This window comes from Hydra vulgaris, chromosome 06, assembly GCF_038396675.1.
Source record: "Hydra vulgaris chromosome 06, alternate assembly HydraT2T_AEP".
Classification (NCBI taxonomy): Eukaryota; Metazoa; Cnidaria; class Hydrozoa; order Anthoathecata; family Hydridae; genus Hydra; species Hydra vulgaris.
In genome coordinates, this window is record NC_088925.1 from 32,026,921 (window position 1) to 32,047,500 (window position 20,580).

At 27.7% G+C, this 20,580-nt stretch overlaps 1 protein-coding gene across 3 annotated transcripts in view; it reads right to left on the minus strand.

The window, feature by feature from the left end:
* LOC100203459 (glycerol-3-phosphate dehydrogenase, mitochondrial) overlaps positions 1-20,580 on the minus strand; it is a 70,343-nt gene that overhangs the window by 40,817 nt on the left and 8,946 nt on the right. For all 3 annotated transcript variants that reach the window (XM_065799865.1, XM_065799866.1, XM_065799867.1), the window contains exons 4-6: positions 6,764-6,888; positions 5,234-5,331; positions 3,713-3,876 (exon numbers count right to left, since the gene is read on the minus strand). In XM_065799865.1, coding sequence (XP_065655937.1) covers positions 3,713-3,876; positions 5,234-5,331; positions 6,764-6,888 — 387 coding nt within the window. The remainder of the gene's footprint in view (positions 1-3,712; positions 3,877-5,233; positions 5,332-6,763; positions 6,889-20,580) is intronic.

Consider the following 20,580-nt stretch of genomic DNA (forward strand, 5'->3'; position numbering starts at 1 on the left):
CGGAGGCATATCTTAATTTTTTCAACATGCTCCTTTTATGTAACTAATATTCAATCCAATCTATATTATTTAAAATAATAAAAAATTTTATAGGATAAATTTTAAGGTCCCCGCCAGGCATTAAAAACACCCAATATTTTTGCCCAAAATTGAACTGGCGGGGACCCTAAAAATTATATATATTTTTTTGCTTGAACTTATTTTCATATAAATGGTCAATTTATAAATGGATTCGCAAGTTTAATTTCAAAAATTGATAAAATATGAAACACCCTAATAACTAATTTAAAAAATTTTTAAACACTTTGGTAGTTGTTGCGCAAACGGCTATTTATCAGCAGTTTGGATATTAGTACCTGAAATAATATTTAGAATACCCGTTTAAAACGTATAAAAATTTAAAAAACATTTTGAATTAGACTTAAAAATATGTGAAATAATGAATTTACCATGACCATTTATTTTGGGTCATGGTAAATCTATTCCACACAGACCATTTCTATAACTATTCTTTATATAGGGGTTTTAGTAAGTAGTAGAAAATCTATCAAATCTTTTTTTTTGAGTTATCGGTTAATGTTCAATACTTTATAACTCCTTATTGTATAACTGTAAACTTCTATAAAAAAAAGAAAAAACAAGTAAAGACTATTATAATTTTTTTTTTATTAAGTTTTTTTTAAGTTTTTATTAAATTTCAAGACCATCAGCAGTTTATTAGGTTGCGGGCATGCAATACCTTGTAAAATTAAGTTTGGTATAACTAGGTTCTGAGCCACAATTTAGTATTTTATGTGATTTGTACTAGTGATTTATGTTTGAAACTAATACTTCTATAAGTTATTGAATCTTATTCCAGTCTTCGACAACACCGCATTCTAGTCATTGCCTGAAAAAAATGTTTCAATTTGCTAAGGTTTTTAGACAGCTACTTTAAAAAATATTGCTTTCTTGAATGTTATGATTGCTACACAACAATTCCCTTGGGACAATTATTAATGTTTTGTAAAGTTCTATTTGCACAATCATTAAAGATTGCATCACAGTAATTTCCTTAGAGAATAATTCCAAACCTTGGAGTTCTCAAATGAATATCTAAATGTTTTAATTTTTATTAAATGTGTTTATGATTTTTTAGATTAAAAAAAATTTAAGATGTCTCCTAAAATAAACAGCTGCTCTAAAATGTTGCTATATTGAGAAGGATATTAGCAACGCAGTTCAAGAAGTTAAGAGGTAAGTTTGGCATTTTTAATGTCTTGTTAATTAATTAATTAATTTTAAATTAATTTTAAATTCTATTTAGAAGCTAAATGCTAGGTCTCAAACATTATCTGATAAATATTGCACTAAACTTATAGAACCACTTGGAGCAGGCGCAACTATAAAGTTGTAAGTTATTTTTACTCATTAAACTTACTAACTATTATTCAAGCTTTCTTTTTTTTTTAAAAAGTCAACAACCATACAAACATTTAATCTATTTATATTTTTAAATATCCTTTACAGATTTTCATTTGGATGCGATTACTCAGTCATAAAATGTTTTCATTTAGAATCATTGCAAATCCAGCAAAAAATGATTTAATTATTTATAAAGAAGAAATAACCAATGAAATAATCATTAGGCAAAGAAGAAATGCAGACAATCAACAAGCCCTGTAGAGGTAAAAATTCATGTAGAAGAACATTCCATGCAGGAAACTTTCTTACCTCTTCCTGTCTTAACTCCATCAACATTGTTTTCTAAATGAACAGCTATAAGCAAAAACATACTGCATTGTAGATAGTTTTCCTTGCCAAATCTTCTAAACTCACTGTTTCTAAAGCTAGGACAGTTGCTCAAGAATTCCATGCAACATTTCATGCAACATTTGTCTTGACAGATGTTGCATGGGTGTTGTTTTAAGGTGTTGACCTTAAACAGTTTCAAGTCAGGGAATACTTTTTTTTTCAACAACTTCACTTCCAACAAAGCTGTACACACCCACTATTAGAATTGGAAGTTACTGGAAGAGAAAAGATGAAGTTTATAGAGCAGGATAATGATTGACAGACAACTTAGAAGATTGCAAATTATATGAATCAGAAAAACAAGATAAAGAAAGCGAATTCTAAAGAACTGGTGTTTGAGAAAAAAACTAGATGAATAAGAACTTTTGGAGCAATAAGGAACAGCCACAGTAAAAGGATAAGACTTAATTGTATGGCAGGTAACACACAAATGAATTTTAGTAGATGGCAAGAGACGCTAGCCTTTAGTGCAGTGCATATTATAGTATTTATAGAAAAGAGAAAGACAAGCAAAATTACAAAAAATGTAATAATGGTTGGAGGTTGGCTGCAAGAGTAGGTCCAACTATGTTTACAACACGTTTTTGTACCTTGTCTAGAAGAGAAAGGACATCATTTAAAGATTCGCCCCAGATATGGCAACAGTATTCCATACAAGGACGGATTTGAGATTTATAGAGATAAAGAATAGAACCCTGAGTAAGAAAGTGGCAAGCACGATAAAGAGATGCAACCTTGGCAGATGCTAATTTTGCAATTGATTTGATATATGGTTTCCAATAAAGATCGGAAGTAAGAGTTAATTCTAGAAGATGAAGGGTAGATGACTCATAGAGTACATTACAATTCATAAATATAGGAAGATCTAGATTATTGTGATAAAGATTAACTGAAAAAAATTGAGTTTTATCTGAGTTAAAAATCACCAGCCACTGAGAGCCCCATGCTGTAGCAGAAGTGAGATCATTTTCAAGCTCAAATCCCCCCTCCAAGCAATCAGAGAGTGTTGGCTTTTTATCAAGACAAGAATAACTGGTACTATCGCCAAACAATAATAATCCCAAAATAAACTAATGCCACCTCAGATGTGAGAACTTCTGGAAGATATTTAATGTAAATTATAGAAAATAGGGCCAAGAATAGAACCTTGAGGAACAACTTTTATACTATGATTGGTAAGGAAGGATTCAATAATCTTAAAAATGTTACCTGATACACCATAAGAAAGCTTATGGAGAAGACCAGCATGCCAAACTTGATCAAAGGTTTTAGAAATGTGAGAGCGATAGCCTTAGCCTTTCCACATCTATCTAATCCACGATAAAACCTATCTGTTATTATGGTTAACAAATCAGCAGTAGAACGAGAAGATCGAAATCCATATTTATGATCAGAAAGTAAGTTATTAGATTGAAGATGAGAGATTAAGTGTTTGTTAATTAAAAACTCAAAAACCTTTCTTATGAAAGGAAGAAGACTGATGAAATGGTAGTTAAACGAGTCAGATCGCTCTTCAGAATTTTTGAAAATAGGAATAACAGATGCCACTTTGCAACAGGCTGGAAAATGAGACTCTGAAAAGCACTTATTAAATATTTTTGAAAGTATAGACAACAGCTAAAGAGAACACTTCTGCAAGACTATAACAGGTATGTTGTCCCAACCACAAGCTGTACAAGAATCTACGCAGGAAATTACTTTAAATACAGAAGCTAATTGATTTTTTTCTTTTTATTTATGAACCACATAATTGATTTTTGATTTTTGTTTATGATTAAATTTTGTAAATAGATAAAAAACTAATTAAGTTAATGCAATAATGTAAAATTAAATTATAAAAATGTTAATAAAATACTGAGCTTATACAAATTATTAAACAATTTTTTTCTTTTTTTAGATTATGTAAAAAAATATATACCATCAAAATATACAATTCCACCACATAAATTCTCTTTTTTTAACATGGGGAATTGTTCAAGAACTTTTTCCTTGCTGATATAATAACTTTTTTTCATTAACTCTCTACCAGCTACAAGATCATACATTTTGATACCAATCCAAAAGTATGGAACTTGCCACCACCTGTTATGATTGAAAGATAAAAATAAAGTGTTCTGTAATAAGAAAATATTTAAAGAAATAAAAAGTTTTATACTAAGAATAATTAGTGTATTGTATTTACATTATTTACTTTTTTACAAATACAGTGGGTTGCATAAATATAGTCACTACTTTATTTGTGTGAAATTTTTGTTTTTTCCACAATTATCTTTGAAACCAACTAATACAATTAAAACCGTATTAAATGTCTTAGTTAATTGATTCTCTATCGAATGGTATATAATTGGAACTCGTTAGGTTAACCAGTCTTGAGTAATTATTAATTTAATTAGAACATACCTGTATTTCTAATGTAGCAAAAATATAGAGTCAACTAAAAATTTAACAACTTAAGTTGAAATATCTTAACGAAACATTACCAGAGCAATCTAAAATTTGGTGGTTGATTTCTTTCGAACTATAAAATTATCATTTTTATATCTTGAGTTATTCGCATTGGTAATTATTTGGTAAAGTAAAAAGACAAAAATGGGCAGAAAAGCTGTTTCAGACAAGGTATGATGGCAAATTGTAGGTCTGCTAAAAGATAAAACAAAAAGCCAATGAGAAATATCTGTATTTACTCTCTGTCATACTAAGAAGAGTTAGTGCTTAAATATTAAGAATAATTAGTGTTCTATCAAATAATTATACTAAGAAAAAAGCACTCTATCAATTATTTACTCCTCATTTGAAGTTTATTATTTTGTTACCAACAAATTTGTACCGATCAAAGAACTTGGAAGTTTCTAACACTAAGGGGCAAATTAAATCAAATTTACCTGATCACAACTATTACACACTTATTATCAAATTTACTGCAACAAAAATAGCAAAGTTCACTTAGACTCTCATAACTAATATATATCTTGAGTAATACTTGTATAAAATAGATGCTTAATTCATCCCTTGAATGTATTAAACTGGCATTTAAAAAGCATTAAATTCGACGCATAAAAACGTAAAAAATTTCGGTTAAATGTTTTACCACCTCATACATAAGCAAAACATACTCAAAAAAAGAAAAAAAAAAGGAATAATGGCAAAAAAAAAATATTTTTTATTTAAAAAAGTGTGCAGATTAAAGTAAATTTTAAAATCAAAAATGAAAATTATTTTTATTAATCAAAAATTAATACTGCCCCAATTTTAGTTCCCAGAAATAAAACAAATTATTTTTCAATGACAAATTAGTTTTCATTGACACATTTAATTAGTTTCCTACAGATTGGTGTAATTACTTTCTATATGTATATTGGTGCTATTATTGTATACTTGTTATTATTGGTTTTATTAATATACATTATATACTTATAAATCCATTATTAAACTAACCTACTTGTAAAGTGGAAGAAGTATAGGAAGTGTTTCTGATGCATTTGGAGCATTTTTAAGGATTACTGCACGCTCGTGTAATGCTTCTTTGACCAAGTGGTACTATAAACAAATCAAATAAAATCATTATAAAAATAAAAGATATATTACTAGTTACTTTATTTAAAGCTTTTTATTAGATTTTGTTCAATTTTTATTTTATAAACATTGTCTAAAATAAAAAAAAGTGATGAGAGATTTAAGAAAATGTTTAATAATCTTTTTAAAGTTTTTTATGTTGTTATATTAATTTGGATTTAAAAAAGTTAAATTTTTTTTTATATTAATAAGAATAAACCAAGTTATTTCTCAGCGCAGCAAACTTGCTTGTCAAGGTTCATGATTCAGAGTTAATTGTGTTTAATGCATTGAAAACTATGTATTGCTCACAATGCAACAATGTATTTAATGATGTTAAACGATACATTGCCACTTGAAATCACAATTAAAGTGACCTCCTCAACTATAGTAGTCTTCTCAGCCTTGGAGAGGTGAATTAACATTAAAAAAAAAAAGAGAATAGGTTGAAATAATTTTGAAGTTTACAGTATTTATAAAAATTTAAATTTTCAATAATAAACTTTTAATAGTAAAAACAATAGTTATTTAAAATATTTATTTTACTCAATACATTTTTAAAAATAACTTCATTATTTTTAAAAATGTATTCAAACTTTAGAAATAGAATAAGTATTTAAGATATACAAATATTTTTATAACTTAAATACTTATTCTATTTCTAAAGTTTATGATTACAGTAAAATTATGATTTACTTAGTTGTTAGTGTTAACATTGAAAACAAAAAATATAGCTAAATTAAGAATAACTAAAATTCTTCAAATTTAATACTCAAGTATATAATTATTAGTAACAAATTTTTAAGAACAAACTAATTTTTAATTATTAAGTTATATAAAAACATTGAGCAACTTAGTTTGAAAGTTGAGCAACTTAGTTTGAAAGTTAAGCAACTTAGTTTGAAAGTTAAGTAACTTAGTTTAGAAGTTGAGCAACTTAAATTGTAAGTTATGCAACTTAGTTTGAAAGTTGAGCAACTTTTTTGGAAGTTAAGCAACTTAGTTTGGAAGTTATGCAACTCGGTTTGAAAGTTAAGCAACTTTTTTGGAAGTTGAGCAACTTAGTTTATAAGTTGAGCAACTTAGTTTGAAAGTTGAGCAACTTAGTTTGGAAGTTAGTTAAATTAATTTAGAGGTTAACTTATTAGTTAAATAAACATTTTATTCTGTAAAAATTGTAAACACTTCAAAACTTTACCATCTTTCTTTAGTGTTTACTTTTATATTCATTGAAAAATTTTTTTTATTCTGATTTTTTATAACATTTATTTATGTGTTGTTATAACTTTTTTCGAAATTGACAAGTATTTAAAAAAAATTTTTTTTTACACGCACAGATTAGTAATACAGATCCTTCAAGTTATTTAAACATGTTTATAATTATTTTAAATTACAAAAAATAAAAGTATTGTTTTACTTGTTCTTTATCAAAATTCATAATGGCTGATTGTAAATATCTCACACCACCATGAATAAGTTTTGTACTTCTACTGCTTGTACCAGATGAATAATCTCCCTTTTCAACTAAGGCTGTTTTAAGACCTAAAATAGAAACATCATATCAGATTTAGATCAATTTTTAAAAATCATTTTGAATGAACTTTAAAACATTGTTAACGATAATATTATTAGCAAGTTACAAAGGTTGCTTTAGATACAGAAAAAATTGCTTTAGATACAGAATAATGAAGAATTATATAGGAATGGACTTTTTTTTGATTACATTTGATTAGTGGAAAAATATCCGACCCCAAAGACATAACCTAAATGAAATATATTCGTAATTAATATTGGGAGTAATTTTTATTAATAAAAAGGCAAGCAAGTTACGCAAACAGCTCAATAAGTTAAATCAATGGCTTAGCAATTTACAAGAATGGCAAAAAAGTTAAACAAATAGTTAAGCAAGTTACTTAGGTTGAATAACTGCAATTTCAAGAGATATTATAACCAATTTAAAATACATGGTATGTTTTTAAGATTTGCCTGAAAACATTTATTAAATAATGAATAATGGAAAGAAACGATCAAATATAAACTTTCAACAATATTTTATAACATTAAGTAATGTCATACTCTAACAGCAACAGCAAAATCATATATAACAATATGAACAAGTTTATCATTCAAGTAAACAGTTTTAATAAAATTAAAACCTTAGAATTCAGAGAAAAAAAAGTTTTATTTGAAAAATAATCAGTTTGAAGTTACAAATATAATGATGACATTATCTTTTAATAAAAAGATTAAGGAAACTGAGAGTATGTAACTATGGTTACTATGGTAAGAAACTAACTAATAAAACATTTGGTTTTTATGATAATATATGCATACTAATAATTTTTTTCAAAGAACATTTCTAAATGTTATTTTTTTGTATTTTTGAAATTTTTTTGAATTATGGGATAAACCTGATCCTATTGAAGTGTTCAATATGGGATAAACCTGATTGAAGTGTTCAATATTCAGAAGCATGTTGTTTGTAAGAAATATTTTAAATATAAAAACTTTTTGTTGAAGTCTAAATTGCATGAAATTGAGTTTTATCACAGCAATTCTTGTGAATTTAGAAAAAAAAGTCTTGAGAAAAACAGCCAGGTTTTGTTATGAACTGAATGTTAAAACTCTAATAGACAAACTAAAAATTCTACTACTAGTCATATTTCCATAAATATTGATTTTGATGAAAAAGTGATTAGACCTACATTTGTATACTGGCTTTACATTACTTGTAAAGCCAGTATACAAATGTAGGTTTAATCACTTTTTCATCAAAATCAATATTAAAAATAGATACCTTCAACAAATATTGTTTTTATAATCAACAAACATTAGTTTAGGGAAGTGATATTGTAATTTTAATTCTATATTTGAGTATTGAGATTATATCTTTTTTATAAAATTTTTTAAAAATTTATTTTAAATATATATATATATATATATATATATATATATATATATATATATATATATATATACACATACATACATACATACATACATTCATATATATATATATATATATATTTATATATATGTATATATATATATATAAATATATATATATATATATATATATATATAGAACCCTTAGATGTTGTCCGAAAGTTTTTTCGATATTTTGTTGACAAAAAGTAAAAATTAAAATGCAAGACCGGAATTTTTTTTTTTTTAATAATGATAGACTGCCTGCCCCAACCAAACCCTCAGTCGATGTAGCAGCACTCCCTTGCGGGTCAGGCTATTTGTCAGTCGATGTAGCAGCACTCCCTTGCGAGTCAGGCTATTTGTCAGTCGATGTAGCAGCACTCCCTTGCGAGTCAGGCTATAAGATAGTCGATGTAGCAACACTCCGCGCATGATTTACAGTAAAAAAAATAAAAATAAAAACATTTTATTAAAAAAAATAAAAATAAAAACATTTTATTAAAAAAAATAAAAATAAAAACATTGTTTATATTGTTAAAAACATTCAAAATGTTATAAAAACATTCAGAATGTTTTTAAATACATTCTGGTCAATTAAATTTGCGTTTTTGTGGTTTTTTTAAAAAACGATTAATTTGTAATTAAATTAATGGTTTTTACTTTCGTCCAACACGGAAATGTTGGACGAAAGTCAAAAGTAATTAAAAGTGACGTATGTGTTGGCGTAAGAATCACTTTTTTCCTTCCGCTCTTCCTAAAGCCAACAAACTATAGAACTATATATATATATATATATATATATATATATATATATATAGTGGGGGACAAATTATTAGTTTCAGAACAAGTTGGTACAATAGGAGGCTTAGGAGGTCATAGAACAATATTAAGTCATGCCATTGAAGAAGGATTAAAAAAACATTTATTTAATATGGAGACAAAGTTTTTTGGTTTGTCAACAAAAGATCTAAGGTGTTTGAAATAGCTGGAAAAAAAAATATCAAACATAATCTTAACCTATATTTTAGACTATTTATATTTTAGGCTGGTAAAAAATGGTTAAATAGATATTTAAAATGTAACCCAAAAATCTCACTGAGAACACCAAAAACTATATTATTTGCTCGAGCACAAGCTTTTAATAAAAGTACATCAACTGTCATTTGTGTCACTAATTTGTATTTTTCCAAGAATAGATTTAAAGATGAGTTGATGGTGCTGGGATAGAAAGTAACCATTTTGCCAGGAAAAAGGATGACTAGTGAGATTTTCTTAAAATGATTTTATGAAAAGATTTTTTTAAACATTTTGTGTACTCAAATCAAAAAGTTACTCCTTTTAAATAACCACTCATAAAAGCATAGCAGATTTGAAATATGCAAAAGAAAATGACATTGTAATACTTTGTTTTCCTGTACACTTTATGCGCTGTGTCCAACCTGTGTGATGTTAGTTTTTTTGGTCCATTACAAATGTAATATGATCAAGAGACGTTTTCAGCTTTCTGGTCTTTTAATATAATGCATATTTAAAAATTGCAACAAAAGCAAATGCTGTGCATGCTCTTGCTAAAACCGGAATACAAGTTTTAAATCCAAATGTTTTTGAAGACTGTATGTTTGCATCTTCATTAACAACCAGACAAGCTGAGCAAGTTAATAGCAATGATAAAACACAAGACCTTGAGAAATCAACCTATTTAGAAATCAGCTCTCCTAAAACTAAATAAAAATAACAACATGTAAATGGGTAAAAAATTAGACATATGAATACGTCTTCCAAGAATTAAAAGACAACACAAAGAAAATAAATAACAAGGAAAAAAAAAAGAAAGTAAAAGGAAAAAATGATTTTAAGTCTTCAGGATATTAAAGCTAAGCCATCATAGCAATTTCCCTCTAATTTTTGTTTTTTAGATTTTAGAGCAATTTGTTTTTAACAAATTTATATCAATTTTTTTTTTTAAATGTATAGATAATTTTTAAATTTATATATCTTTCTAATATTAGATTTTTATCGCACTTAAATTAGCATTAGTATTAGTAATTGCTGTAACTGGTGTGAGCCAGAGAGTGTGGTATTAACACACTATGACAGCCGATTTGCTTGATTGGTGCTCATCCAGCAATCAAGACCTGCTTTAAAACTGTTAACTGATTGTGTTTTAACCAACTCGCTTGGCAAGCTATTCCATGAATTGGCCGATCTATTAAATAAAAAGTTTTCACAACATGCTTGCTTAGTGATTTCTTTGACATATTTAAGGCCGTGACCTCTCATTTAAGTTTGTTGAATACTAATTTTTTTGATTGTTTCCAAATCGTTAAAACCGTTGAAGAATTTAAAAAGTTGAATCATATCTCCTCGTTGTCTCCTTCTTGTCAAGGTAGTCAAGTAGAGTGCTTTTAGACGATACTCATAGTTTATTTTTTTAAGTGATGGTATTAATCGAGTTGCACGATGTTGGACTCTTTCTAATAACTCAATTTCAAAAATCTTTCTAATAACTCAATTTCAAACTCAATTTCTCCTTTTCAAATAGGTGACCAAACTTGTACTGCAAAAGGTCCCACAAAAGAAACATAAAAAATACTCAGCAGTCTAATATCCAAGCAAACAAATCATTTTCTAATCTGACCCAACATTTGGTTGGCTTTGCCTACGCATTTTATTACATGATTTTTCCATTTCAGATTGCTTGAGAAGATTACTCCAAGATCATTTTCAGATTCTGTTATGTTTAACTTTTGTTTATTGATATAAAAGGGTGATTTTTTGTTATTCCGGCTAAAGTGCATGATCCTACATTTTGAAATACTAAATTTCACAAGCCAGTCTTGAGTCCACTTAAAAGCTAAATCAAGATCTGATTGCAAAAAAAGAGTTGCGTTGGAAAGCATCTCATTCAAAATTTTGGTGCCATTTGAATTCAGCTTGGTTAGATTTTTTAGAGTTTCAGGCAAATCGTTTATAAATAGTACAAACAATAGTGGTCCAATTACTGACCCTTGGGCCACACCACTGGTAATTTCTGCCCAAGAGGATACATTTTCGCCTATCATAACTCTTAGTTTTCTTTCTTTTTAAAATGCTTCAATCCATTGTATTGTCAGACAAGATATTCCATAAGCTGTAAGTTTAAGCAACAATCTTTTATGTGGCACTGTGTCAAATGCCATGGCAAAATCCAAAAAAATAACATCAACAGGTTTACCATTCTCTAAGACGGTTGAAACAAAATCAAGTGTCTCAAGTAGATTCGTTGAGCATGATTTATTTTAAACAAAGCCGTGCTGTTGCTTGACTATTAATTTGAACTTATATAGAAAAGTTTCAAGTTTACTGATTATAGCTTCCATTATTTTACATGCAATTGAGGTGAGTGATACCGGTCAGTAGTATCCTGCTAAGGTTTTTTCACCTTTTTTGTACAGGAGTGATACTTGCTGATCTAAATTGCACTGGCAGTTTGCTGGTTTTAAATGATTCTTATAAATATATGTAAGAGGAATGACAAAGGCTGATGCACAATTCTTTAACATAGCTGAATGTAAATTATCAACACCACTTAATTGTTATCTTTTAAGTTTTTTAAGCTAAGATAGACATCTTTATATGTAAAATCTTTATTTTTTGTCATAACAAATGTTTCAGTAGTTCTTAAATCAAAAGAAGGACCATCATCTTATTTCACAAATGCAGCTTGAAAATTTTTACTTAAGATATCAGCAATATCTTTTGAATTTTGAGTGGTTTTACCATTTGCTCCCTTTAATACTTTTATAGTATCTTTGACTGCTTGTTGATTGTTTATACAGTTGTAGAGAAGCTTTGTATTCTTGATGTCTCTTTTTACCAGATTTAGCTCAAAGTTTTGTCTCACTTTTTAATCTCGTCTGCTACATTTTTGCAAATCATTTTGTACTTAGATTTTAAAACAGGGTCTTTCCATTTACATGAGCAGTTTTTATATTTTAAATTTTGTTTGCTTCTAATAAGAAACTTTAACCTCAGGCTGGCCTAATTTTTAAAGAGTTTAATGTCTTTTTAATATAAAAGTATAAAAACTCAGTTCATCAAACATTTCTTGTACATTATTGTTACGAAGCATTGTATCCAGTCAATATTTGAAATTAGATCAGATATTAGTTCAAAATTGGAATTAGCAAACATAAATCTTTGCTTACTTTTATTGTCACGGATTGCTTTATCAGACAAGATGAAACTGAAACATATTATTAGATGGCCTCTGGTTATGTTTCTCAAAACAAATTTTGAATCTGTTTCGTTAACACTTGCTGACTGAGTTATAAAGATTAAATCTAAGGTATTCATAAGTTGTTCATCTGACAGCTGGGAAGTTGGTATGTTAATATGCCTATAAAGGAAATTATCATTTAAAATATCTGTAAATTTATATTCAATTCCATTCTTATTTGAAATTGCATCAACACAGCCATTTGACCAATTGATTGATAGGAAATCGAAGTCCATGATAAGTAAGTCTTTGAACTTATTTTTGTCTATATATTTGCGTGCCAGGCCAAAAACCACATCAAGTTCTACCATATCCAAAAAATCATTTGGTTTGTAGATCCATCCAAGTAAATCTTTGAAGTTTACAGGGATTTAGAACAGCATCATTTAGTTCATAGGAGTCTAATGAGTTGTCTATATATAAACAAACACCACCTCCTTTTCGTCCATCTGATCTGTCTTTTCTATACAGATGGTAACTTTCAATATTTACAACTAAATCACTTTTAAACCATGTCTCAGTCACAGAAATTACATTTGGTTTGATTGTTCAATTACCACTTTGAACTCATTTAACTTGTTATCGAGAAAGGTAGCATTTTAGCATTAGCATCTGCTAAGGTTTTATGAATGAATTTTGACATTAGCATCTGCTAAGGTTTTATGAATGAATTTTAGCATTAGCATCTGCTAAGGTAGCATTTTAGCATTAGCATCTGCTTAGCTTGCATCTCTTTATCAAGCTTGACACTTTCTTACTCCAGATTCTATTATCTATCTCTATAAATCTCAAATCTGGCCTTGTATGGAATACTGTTGCCATATCTGGGGCGGAACTTCTAATGATGCCCTTACTCTTTTAGAGAAAGTGCAAAAACGCATTGTTAACATAGTTGGACCTGCTCTACCAGCCAACCTCTTTATCTTTTCTCTTGCAGTAACTTCCAACACAAATTAGTGGTTGCTTGCAGCCTTGTTGGAAGCGAAGATGTTTAAAAAAATTTAAGTATAAACATGGCAGCTTTTTAATTTCATTGCAATCTGACACTGAATTATGTATAAAATTATCGATTTGATTTTTTTTGAATTTGATGATCTTATTGCCAAGGATGCCAAACCAAAAGGGGTCATTGTCTGATCTTGCTTGATTCATTTTATTTCTTTCAGTTCTGAGGTTAAAGTCTTGGAGTCTCTGAGCCTCAGTCAAATGTGCGACATTACTTCTCAATTTTTTAGCTAATGCTAATATTGTGTTGCAAAGAATATCCTCAGCTAACTCAACAAGAATTGGACCTGGTTTGTTAGTTTTAGATCTCAGCCATTTTGGTATTCTCTTGATTTGTGAGCTTAAAAATTTCATTTACTTTTCACTCGTCTTCTTTTAATTTCATTTCTATGCTTTCTTTAGTTGATTCGGTCACTCCATAAATGACATACAATGACATCTTTTGCTCTTTTTCTTTTGTGTAACTCACTAATAGCTACATTTGTTACCATCAGCTGCTCTGAAGGCTTCCTTTTTTGTATACCCTGTTTGACAATTAGCAACTATTCACTGATAGACTTGCTTGACTCAGCTGCCTTATTTATTTTTGTCTTCAGATTTTTATTGTTTTCATCAGTTTCAGTTTTTGTTGTTTCTAGTTTTATAACGTGTTCAAAGAGTTCCAAAAAAGCATTAGAAAGCTGGCAACACTAACAATGAATGTCTTTAGTTGTTTGTGAGTGTGAACCGGCACCCAATTTTGGCCGATTGACCTGTTTAAGAAAATCTAAATTTATTCCTTAACCGATATTGTCTACTCTCTTGATTAGAGGGCTACCACCCTAAATAACAGAAGATTAGCTCTTGTTGTGAACTTAAAATTGATAACTGAGAGAGCTTGTAAACACAGTATTGAAATTATTAACACAAATATAAATGTTAGTTTTTTGTGTTTTTTCTATTATTTTAAAAATAAAACAAACATAAGTAAAAAATATATTTTTAAATATGTTTGCTTCCAACATGGCTGCAAGCAACCACTAATTAGAGTTGGAAGTTACTGAAAGAGAAAAGATGAAGATTGAAGAGCAAGATAACGATTGACAGACGACTTAAAAGATTGCAAATTATATGAATCAGGAAAACAAGATGAAGGAAGCGAATTCCAAAGAACTGATGTTCGAGGAAAAAAACTAGACAAATAAGAGTTTTTGGAGCACTTAAAACAGTCACAGAAAAAGGATGAGACTTCATTGAATGACGAGTAACACAAGAATTTTAGTAGATGGCACAAAAAACGCTAGCTCTTTAGTCCTCTTTAGAACCCATTATAGTATTTGTAGAAAAGAGAAAGAGAAGCAACATTAAGACGATGTGATAATGGTTGGAGGTTGGCTGCAAGAGCAAGTCCAACTATGTTTACAATGCGTTTTTGCACCTTCTCTAAAAGAGAAAGGGCGTCATTAGAAAATCCGCCCCAGATATGGTAACAGTATTCCGAACAAGGACGGATTTGAGATTTATAGAGATGAAAGTGTCGAGCTTGATAAAGAGATGCAACCTAAGCAGATGCTAACTTTGCAACGGATTTGATATATGGTTTCCAAGAAAGATCGGAAGTAAGAGTTAATCCAAGAAGATGAAAGGTAGATGACTCATCAAGTACATTACTGTTCAAAAATATAGGAAGATCTAAATTATTGAAACAAAGATTGGCTAAAAAAGTTTAGTTTTATCTGAACTAAAGTTCACCAGCCACTGTGAGCCCCATGCTGTAGCAGAAGTGAGATCCTTTTCAAGCTCAAATGCCCCCTCCAAGCAATCAGAGAGTGTAAGCTTCTTATCATGACAAGAATAAATGGTAGTATCATCAGCAAACAATACCACCTTAGATGTGAGAATATCTGGAAGATCATTAATGTAAATTAAAAAGAGTATAGGGCCAAGGATTGAACGTTGAGGAACTTCTGAAGATACAGAATAAGAAGAAAAGTGCTGTCCATCGAGAACAACTTTTATACTACGATTGGAAAGAAAGGATTCAATAATCTTAAAGATGTTACCAGGTACATTGTAAGAAGAAAGCTTATGGAGAAGACCAGCATGCCATACTTTATCAAAAGCTTTAGAAATGTCAAGAGTAATGGCCTTAACCTCTCCACCTTTATCTAATGCACAATAAAATAGATGACAGCTCTCAAACCACATGAAAGAATAGTCTGTGGATTCAAACCTAGTTTCACAACAAATGGGTGAATTCTTACGAATGTAAATGCACAGGCCAAGCATGTGACTATTGGAGTCTTTACGAATTAAAGGAAGATAACCATCAACACTAAGATTACAAGATGAGACAGTCGAACTCAAATTAGTCTTACAAAGAGCAAGTAGGCCTGGTGAACTTTGCAAGAGATAAGACTCAACAGATAAGACTCAAAACTTACTTCGAAGACCACAAATATTAGTGAATGATAGGTTTAGAGAACTTGGTGATGACAATGGTTTTTTGTGTTTTATAGGTTTTAGTACTTTATTCATTTTTAAATTTGTTAAAGAATTTGACTCAAAGCATAGATAGTACTCAGAACACTGTTTAATAGTCCAAGCAATTGCCTCATTACTATTAATAAACCCTAAGCCATAACAAAGGGCTCTAAATGTGGCCTCGGCAATGCACACCAAAAGTACTAACAGGGACACCATCCATGCGCAACATGGCACTGTTAATACTTTGACATTTTTCAGCTGTTGATGGAATCAGCCTTTCTGAGAGCTACCACAGAGTTCGGGAAACCTGACTATCAGCCGGCCTTGAGTCAAAAAGATCCAGCATTCAACATCCTTAACTGGAAACAATGTATTAAAAATACATCTACACCAGCCTAATAGATAAAGAAGGGGTGCGAGGCTGGTCAACAGGTAGAATCTGTTTACCCCTTCAGTCTTTGCCAAGGAGGCCTTCTACAAGACATTAGCCGGATGCATTTAACATCTGCCTAAGATGATTATTTTTATCGAGACACCATCTCTAGCCTTTATATATATATATAAATTATATATATATATATATAAATTATATATATATATATATATAAATTATATATATATATATATATAAATTATATATATATATATATATATATATAAATTATATATATATATATACAAATTATATATATATATATATAAATTATATATATATATATATATAAATTATATATATATATATATATATATATATATATATATATATATATATATATATAAATATATATATATATATATATATATATATATATATATATATATATATATATATATATATATATATATATATATATATATATATATATATAACTCCTAAATGGTTGTCAGAAAGTTTTGTTGATAAAAGTAAAAATTAAAATGCAAGACCGGAATTTTTTTTTCTCGCAACACTCTGTTGCGAGTCAGGCTCTTTGTCAGTCGATGTAGCAGCACTCCGTTGCGAGTCAGGCTAATTTTCAGTCAATGTAGCAGCACTTTGTTGCGAGTCAGGCTATAAGATAGTCGATGTAGCAAATCCGTGCATGATTTACCGTAAAAAAAATAAAAAATAAAAATATTTTATTAAAAAAATAAAAATAAAAACATTGTTTATATTATTAAAAACATTCAGACTGTTTTAAAACATTCAGAATGTTTTTAAAAACATTCTAGTTAAATTTGCATTTTTTTAAAGAAACAATTAATTTAATTTATAATTAAATTAATGGTTTTAACTTTCTGACAACAAATGTTGGACAAAAGTCAAAAGTAATTAAAAGTGGCATATTTGTTGACATAAGAATCATTTTTTTCCTTCCTTACTCCCAAATGCAACATTCTATATATATATATATATATATATATATATATATATATATATATATATATATATATATATATATATATATATATATATATATATATATATATATATATATATATATATATATATATATATATATATATGTATATATATATATATATATATATATATATATATATATATATATATATATATATATATATATATATATATATATATATATATATATATATATATATATATATATATATATATATATATATATTATATATATATACATATATATATAAATATACGTCAAGCCTTCCCGGGAAGCGCATGAGGTCGCATGCCTTGTTTGTCCACATTTAAACATTTAAAGTAATTTTTTTTTGACAACATAACCATGGCAGTTCATATCTTTTAACTTATAAAGCGTTTCAATAATTTGTGGCAAAAAGCTAAACTTATCTACTAAGAAAAAAAAAACAATCCTAAAAAAAGGAAACAAAATTGTTACAAAATAATAAATTTAATTAAAGAAACAAGAAAATTTAAAAATTAAAAAAAGTCAATAAAAAAATTTTTTTAATAAAATTTGTATACAATTTTTGTATTAAATAATGTTTTTGCTGTATTTGACGTTTTTTTTCTAATACTTATATTTTTTATTCATTTATTTAACCATAAAATTGAAGTAATTACAACGTGATTTATAATTTCACAAAATTAGGTTCGGTGTCACTCATATAGTTAAAAACTAGTCATTGGAGTGACACCTTAATAAAATAAACAAATAAAGCAAAAAAAAGTAATATAGCGACCAAAATCAAATTAAACAAAATTAAAAAAATATTTAAAAAAGCAAGACAAATAACACAAAAAAGGGCAAAAGTAAATAAACTGACATGATAGATAACGAATGAGATAACACAATGTTTGATGATCAGTAGGATGATAAAATTAATGAAGAAAATAAAAAAAAGGATATTTTCAAATATTATGATGAGAGAAAAAATAAGAAATAACTTGAATAATAGCAACTTGAATAGGGATGCAGAGTCTCAAAAACAGACTCCGGATTTTAAAGTCACTAAAAGATTACTTCATCCTAGTTTTTGATATCCAAGAGTTCTAAAAATATAAATAAGTTTATGGATTACTATTAGAAAAAAAAATTAAGACTTTTAAGTTAGAGGAACAATCATTTTTTGAACCCGGAGTCCTAAGGTATAATGGACACTACAGACTTTGAAAAAGTAGAGTTATAAAGCCGGAGTCCTTTTGGGACTCCACATCCCTGATAGCAACAAACATAAAAAGCAACAACAATAAAAATAATTAGCAACAAAACCACAACAAAAAAAAATGTCAACATAAACAATCCACAAGTGTAAACGTCAATATAATCGATGCACAAAATTACACAACAGTATAAACAAAACAAAGAAATACACAACAATATAAACAATCCATGCGACATAAATTAATAAAACTTAAAAAATGTTATTTTTGTATCTTTTAAAAACTTAGTGTTTTTTATTTTCGAATTTATCACGGACATTTTTATTCTTTTAACTTTGCGTTTAGTTCTTCTGTTTATTTAATGTTTTTCTTCAATTTTTAATCTTTAATATTTAAATTGTTTCACTTTATTTCTTTTTATTTATTTTATTTTTCAAATTTTCTATTATAAACAATTTTTTATTTATTTTGCTCTTTTATCTATTTTTCACCTTTTCATCGTTAAAAAAATGCTTCCTCCATTTGGGATGTCGTTGCAAAAAATGCTTCCTCCATTTGTCGTTGCAAAAAATGCTTCCTTCATTTGTCGTTGCAAAGTCTTGTGTAACTCTCAATCTTTGAAAGTCATTTTCTTTTTATACAATACAATGCTATTAAAATTCAATAAAAACGGCTGTGTATAAACTTTAAAAAAATTTTTTTTTTTTTAATTTCAATATATATTATTCGATATTTTGTAATCAGCGTCATCAGGCATATTATAGGAAAATAAGAAAATAAATTGTTATTTATTTGTATAATATATTATTTGATTAATAAATTTTGTAATAATGAAATAAGTTAAATAAAAGAATAACATGGTTTTTTTTAATAAATGTATTTACTGCATTTGATGCATGTCGGAAATTATTTTTTTTATGTTATCGAATTTTAAATGTTAATACGAATTACTGGAGATAATGAACATAGCGATTGCTCTGTTTAAAAAAATGTATTTAAAAACTTAAAAAAAATGTGAATTTGCTTCTAAACATTTCATTAAAAAAGTTCAGTAACAATCCACTAGCCCACAAGCTTTTGGAGCATTGTGAATAACAATAGTTCATCAGGAAATAAACTATCGGGTTTAAATACACAATTTGGATAACCTTATAAAAGTGCAGGCTATTTTAATAGGGGTATTGAAAACAACCAAATATTTTATATTTAAATATTAGTATTAATGACTTATTTTTTTTACATGAAAAACTTGTTTAAAAAAAAAAAAAAAATATTCACAAATAAACAGCAATTAGTTTTCTCCCTTTCCTGTGCATTGATAAAAACAGTAAAGTTTAGCAAAAACATTTGAAAAACAAATTTAAAATTATCCATGTTTCCAGCGCAAAATATAAATTATTTCCTTAATATACTTACTGATAATTATCTCAAAAAAATTGTTTATCAAAAAATATTTTTATTTTCGTTATATTCTTATCTACTTTTTTCCTCGACTATCAATTTTGGTAGTGGAAAATAACAAACACCCTAAAAATAAGAAAACAAAAACAGTTTAATATTTAGGTATATTATTTTTTTAACAACAATTTTCTTTTTGTAATATTTTTTAAGCTCATTTTATTTAGATTTTCTATCATAGATTCTTTTCTTCGAGTATTGCTGTTTTATTCTCTTTAGTTTCTTATAGCTTTATTTAGACACAAATTCTTAAACCCCTTCCTATATAAAAACGTGATCAAGTTTTCTAAAAAAAATATTTTAAGCGTGGGCGATCAAGGTATGCAACCCACTATGAGTCCAAATCACAAAAAGATGGCCTAAAGTTGATTTTAAAAATTATTTCAATATTAATAATATTTTTATAATTTAGAAAGTATAAATACCCAATTACTGGAAAACATGTTTTGCAGAATTTTTATTATGAGTTTTACAAGTTTCACGAGTAACATTTAGCGCTATATAATTACAAAAAAAAAATCCGAGAAAATTT